At 36.0% G+C, this 6,071-nt stretch overlaps 1 protein-coding gene across 7 annotated transcripts in view; it reads right to left on the bottom strand.

Annotated features, from left to right (window-relative positions):
* Nucleotides 1-1,653: 1,653 nt before the first annotated feature.
* LOC114286028 (uncharacterized) overlaps nt 1,654-6,071 on the bottom strand; it is an 11,605-nt gene continuing 7,187 nt past the window's right edge. For 2 of the 7 annotated variants that reach the window (XR_014342773.1, XR_003637385.2), the window contains exons 11-14: nt 5,942-6,016; nt 5,403-5,823; nt 4,293-4,916; nt 4,096-4,196 (exon numbers count right to left, since the gene is read on the bottom strand). Coding sequence is in view for 1 of the 7 variants with exons in the window: in XM_028229117.2 (XP_028084918.2) it covers nt 5,635-5,823; nt 5,942-6,016 (264 nt within the window). In the remaining 6 variants the exon portion in view is untranslated. Of the gene's footprint in view, nt 1,859-4,095; nt 4,197-4,288; nt 4,917-5,288; nt 5,824-5,941; nt 6,017-6,071 lie in introns of those variants that run through there. The other 5 variants (XR_014342772.1, XM_028229117.2, XR_014342771.1 and 2 more) reach the window with 4 other exon arrangements.

Here is a 6,071-nt window from a genome sequence, read left to right as displayed (position 1 = left end):
TTTGAGGGGTTTGGCCTTGGTAAGAAAGACCAGGTTCTTTAAGGATATGAAACTTGTGCAGTGTTTCAAGTAATTTTGTTAGAAAGAAATGTAAAGATTTTGATCTTCAAACCCCCATTAAAAGGGACAGTGCGGCTCAGCAAACTCTTGAAATTAGAAAATGTCCAAAGACAAGGAGGGGTTTATTGAATAAAATCCTTTTGGGTTCCAGCAACAATTTGGTTTCAAGGAAATTCCTTTGTTTTTTGGTTAGTAAAGATTGGATTGGAGAAATGCATCATATATATTTTGTTATCTTGTGTTGTCTGTTTCCTTTTCTTGGTGGACTTCTCGTCCCCTTTGTACACTTCTGTATTTCCAGTTTTCCCTTTATTTAATAAAATACAAAAAGCCTAACATGAATCTTCTAAACTTGCCCCTTTATAATAATATTGTAAAACATATATACATATAGAATTTAGAATACAACAAAATAAAGAGTTTCTAAGCTACTAATGGGTCGATTGGAAGTTCAGAACAGAAAAAGGAATAGTAACCCAAGTCAACATAGAATTCTTAGAATTTCGAAACTGTACCCATAATAGAAACATCTAACTAAATACTAACTTTTTATAACTCCTATAATGACTTAACTACTCCTTACCTGACCAATGCCCAAAATAAAGGTAGCCCATATAATGGTTATGGACTTGACTTCCCTTTTTGGTTACTCTCACATCACAAATACACCTTCAGATCAACACCATCATAAAGGCCACACCTTGACATTTTTTACAGAGCTACAGACATCTTAAAAAGGACTAAATGCTCTAGATGTATGTGTTTACCTCATTCCCATGATTTACAGGATCTCCAACCCCCTAATGCCCCTCACGATTAAATATGAGGACACCCCAGGACCCAGACCAATAACTTTGCTCTCAGAAAAGGGTAGACCTGCCACCCAACTAAAGCAGCCGTTAAAAACTATTCAGTGTACCACAAACTGCCAACTAGACAATAAACTATAGATGCAATCAAACACTCACACCATCCAGAAATTCCAAACTCTACATCCACACTTCTAACGCAAATCCAAAGAGTTCTCCCAAAACTTTGCCCCCGTTCAATTTAATGAAAACAATGTCATCCTGAAATTTTCTCTTCCTTTCTATACTTAAAATTTAATACATTACAGCCCAACCCCTTACCAAAAGTAAACTAAAGTCAGTTATCCTTCACCCATACCCCTATCACGTTTTTGCATCCCACACATCCAAAAAATGGAAGTGAGAAACAGGTTACCGAACACACCTGCACCACTACCATTCTACTAAAATCCTTTCAGCATACCATGCATCAACATGTAAATCTTCAAAAACATTGCAGCCCTTCTTACATATAGAAACATACATTTTGCACTTCTGTGCGGGCTCCACGTATCCAAGTCTGAAGGAAAGTGTTCATCAATGGTGAATCAGTGTATCAACATAAAAATAAATTAAAAAAAGAGGTTGGGTACAGTAGCATTACACAATATTTCTCCAATAAAATTAAATAAATGAAGTTATTTGCATCTCAACTACAATTCAGCTAAATCTAATTAAGAAAAGATTGTATCAATCCCTGCATTGCGACGATATATTTTGAGTTAAAACAATTGCTTGTTCAGCCGGGTCATAGGTGAGAAGAGAGGACACAATAACTGAAGCCAAAATCATCACAATGAACTATGGACAATATGTTGATTAAAGAGGCAACTAGGGTGGGTTTGATCGGTTGGAGATCTGTCCAAGCCCATCCCAGAGGGCACAGAGATCTACACAAAGCTCAACCCTGAGCCCAAGCTTTAACTTGAATTGGCTTGGCCAATTCCTACCTACCTGGCATTAAATTCGAATAAGGCTCGGGTTACCGAAATAAATATATATATATATATATATATATCATTTGGAAGAGGCCTCGACTCAAACGCATAGTTATTCTCAGCACTTGTTAAGCATGTCATCAAGTCCAAAGTGTTATTAAAGGCGCGCCTAGGCCCAAGTCCCATCCAGGCCCAAGGTTTGCGCCTTGTAGTGTTCCAGGCTAGGCAACTTCGATCAAGCGCGCCTAGGCGTGCGCCTAAGCCCAAGTCCTGTCTAGGCCAAAGGTTTGCGCCTTGTAATGTTCTAGGCCAGGTGACTTCGATAACACCTGACTAGCCCAAGGCTTGGATCTTAAAAGCTTTTTTTATTGTTGTTTTAATTGGTTTTATTTAAAATCAGACCATTGATTTAATATGGTGTAACTACAGAAGATCTCTACTCTTATTACAGATGCCAATACATTGGGCATTCAACCCCAAATCAATGATAGAAGAAAAATTAGCCCTAATTCTTAATCTCGAAAAAACACTAAATGTTTAACATTTTATTTTGTTTATGTTGAACCCTAAATTATTTACTTATATTATATTATATTTTTTTTCCCTACAAGGTGTGTCTCAATTCGGCGAAGCCTGCGCCTTGCCTTGCGCCTTGAACCTAGGCCCCAGGAGACCTTGGCGCCTTGGTGCGCCTATCACCTTTAATAACACTAACCACTATTTTCAAATGTATATATATATATATATATATATGTATGTGTGTGTGTGAATAGATAGATAGATATATGAGCAAAACAAATTTTAGATGATTCGTGTGAGTTGGTTTGAAATCGGCATCTAATAACAAGATTTCTCTCTATTTTAAATTTGGTGTCATTTGGGATAAACTTTTTGGCTATTTTAACCTGGCTAAAAGGAAAAAGCTATAGAGCCTAAATAAATTATCAAATTTTCTACCAAATCTCACATGATTGTGGGACCCACACACATGGATGTGGGACCCACACACATGGATGTGGGACCCACATAAATCACATGTGTGTGGGTCCCGCAACCATGTGATAAGTTTGGTAGAAAATTTAGTAATATTGGCTAAAAAAGTTCTATTTGTGATAAACTATTGATTTTTTTTTTCTTTTTTTTTGGGTAGTCGGTTTGATGGTTGTGAGAAAAAAGTGAAATGATTATAGTTTGAATGTGACATTTTGGCTAAGTTTGGCATGTGCCCAAAAAGCCAAAAAGTCAAAAAGTTACTCAAAAAGTTAAAAAGTTATCACTATTCACCAAAAGTCAAAAAGTACGGCTACACAACTCCCAATCCTAATTTTCCCCTACACACTAATTTATACAATTTTTTAACACACATTTTTTCATAAAAAGTCAAAAAGTTAACCCAAACAATCATATTTTTTTCCTCAACTTTTTAGTCCAAAAAGTCAAAAAGTGCACTTATTTAGGACATCCCAAACAACCCCTTTGTCTTATTGGCTAAATTAGTCTATTTCGTCTTTTTGTGCTAATTTAGCCACTTTAGCCTATGCCAAACGACCCCTAACCACATGGACGCCCTAGTGTTTCTCCTCTCTCATCTCAATTCTCTCTTTCTCTTAGGAAAGGATCAATGTCCAATGAAAATGTGTATTCATTATATAATATATAACATGTATAATATATATTGAGTAAATTACACACTGAAACCCCTACACTTCATATCAAATCCCATTTGGTCCCTCGTTTTTCAATTATATTAGTTAACCCCTTACACTTTTGGTCAAGTTGAATGTGAAGGTTCCATTAATTTGATGCCAAATTGCCCAACAAAATTGTCATTTAACCCTCACATGAGGCATTTTTTTTAGGGCAAGATGTAATTTTCTTCCCTTTTCTTCTTGTTCTCTATTTCTCTACTGTATTTTCTCACTCTATTGTATTTTTGGTTAAGTATGCTTGGATATAAATAAATGATACACATAAAACATGACATGATATAATATAATATAATACAATATTATGAATATCTTTGTCACTCAGGTTTTTCATCTGGACCGAAATTAATTCTTTGTCAACGTCTGAGCCCAAAAACTAAAAAAAATGTCCCAAGCCCTAAAATTTCCCAACTGGGTTCAGGTTGCTCAGATACAACCTGCCCAAGTTGCAGCCCTATGTTGATGCTTTTGGTTGGTGAAAAAGATATCACAAATCTGTGAGTATAAGAACTAAAAAACCCAAGAATATCTGACACATCTAGATGGAACTATAAAAGAAAATTATATTGAAACAGACAAAATTAAAATAATCAACAAAAATTCAGGATACTTACAAGAGTTTCGAAAGCATGAAAAGTCGTACCCTAAAAAGACAAAAGGTCATATCAAACACATTTTTTCCTTCAAATGATGCGCACTCAAAATCATCTTAATCACAAAAGGATAAGCAGGTGACTCACTGAATACTACTTTCACTTCAAGGCTGCAGCAATATACCGCCAGTGCAAACTCCTCCGAAATGACCAGACCATGGATCAGACGTAATGCAACTTCATTAGAATATGTATTTATTTAAAAACACAAATAACAGAAGCAAACATAGCAAGCACTGATAGACAGCTCTCTCATTATGACGGCAACCTCACCACAAGTAAATGTACATATTTAAACTTGAATATAATAAATCATGCAACTAAGAACATGATAAGATGTCCAACCAGCAAACATATCAACTCTAGTGAGAAAGTTCAGCAGATCCATGCAAGCATTACCCTATTCATACTCCTAAGATGCTACAAAGTACAAGCAATTGATCACCAATAATATGTAACACACATTCACATAAATCAAGGTGTGACCCGAAGAAATTCTCCTGCCAAGTAGTGAATTATGGTTGTATGAATTCCAATCACTACCACAAAGAGCTTATAAAAAAGAAACATACAATTTCAAAACAGAAATCAAACAATGTAGCTTCACGGGTGTCACAAAAAGCTCCTAATAAACAAACCATGGTACCTTTTTAGAGTGCCTTTTATGCATATAAAGCACTGAATGGTTGCCTCATAGCACTGGAAGAACTCCTGAATAAAAAATAAAATTAGACTCTCCAGGATCCAACCAAAACAGCAAAATAGAAAATTAAATTCACAAAATGGACATAACCAAACCAATCACAGCAACAGGTAGTCCATACACTACAATGTCCACAAAGAATATAAATTCAACACCCCAAAAACCAGGTCAAAATTTATACCACCACCATTACCCATCTGGGACAAACAAGGAATGCAGAGAAAAAGAGAGGGCCCCCCAGCTATTTTAGGAAGAAGTCCTAAGAACAAAATGAATACTATACAGACACGTCAAATAATGAAAATTTGTCTTCACCAGTATTCTGCATCTAACGCCCACAAATACAGGTTTAGGAACTCATATCCATAGTACAAATATAATTATGATAAGAGGATACGCAAATTTTATTAAAATTTAGAAGAAAAAAAATTATAATGGTCACCATCAAGAATGGTTACAAGAGGGAAATAAACGCCTTTGGCAAGTTGTCTTACAATAGAGACAGAAAACATTCCACTGAAAGAATCACCAAGAGGCCTCCAGATCAAACATCATCTCTTTCAATTTCCACCACGCCAAGACTTGTTCCCAGAGGTCTTTAGCCAGCATAGAGAAGATAAAGACAGATAAATGCCCAGTGATTAGATATTTCAATATAAATTTAGTCATAACGTAAAAATAGCTAGCGCAACAGCGTGTCTGGAGTCAGAAAATCAGCATCATTGTTCACTTGCCCGTGATGAATGGATGGGTCAATGCCTGTGTAATTGTTATCCTCTTATCTGGATCCAACACAAAAACTTTTTCTAGGAGATCTCTGAAATTGGCTAACATCTTCAGATCCTCGCCAGGAGAGCTTGTGACAATTGCACCTATATCTTTTGGCTTGAAGCTAGAGATCATCCTCCTTATAATCTGCATGACCAAATTAAAAGATCAATCAACATGTCGCACCAAAAGATCTCATCTATAACAAGTCAGGTACATGAAACCATGGGAAATAGAAAAATATTATTTCAAGGTTTATGCCCACCTTCTTTGTGACAGGATCCTCTTCTGTGGCCAGAAAATTCAAATCCTGATCAAAATGCTGCTCAGTGAAACCTCCCTATCAGAAGTGGAGCAAGAAGAGAGGACAAAAAAAAGAAATCAGAAGCAAGTAA

The sequence above is a fragment of the Camellia sinensis genome, chromosome 10 (assembly GCF_055761805.1).
Source record: "Camellia sinensis isolate YWXY chromosome 10, ASM5576180v1, whole genome shotgun sequence".
NCBI classification, from domain to species: domain Eukaryota; kingdom Viridiplantae; phylum Streptophyta; class Magnoliopsida; order Ericales; family Theaceae; genus Camellia; species Camellia sinensis.
This window is presented reverse-complemented; position numbering and strand designations above follow the sequence as displayed.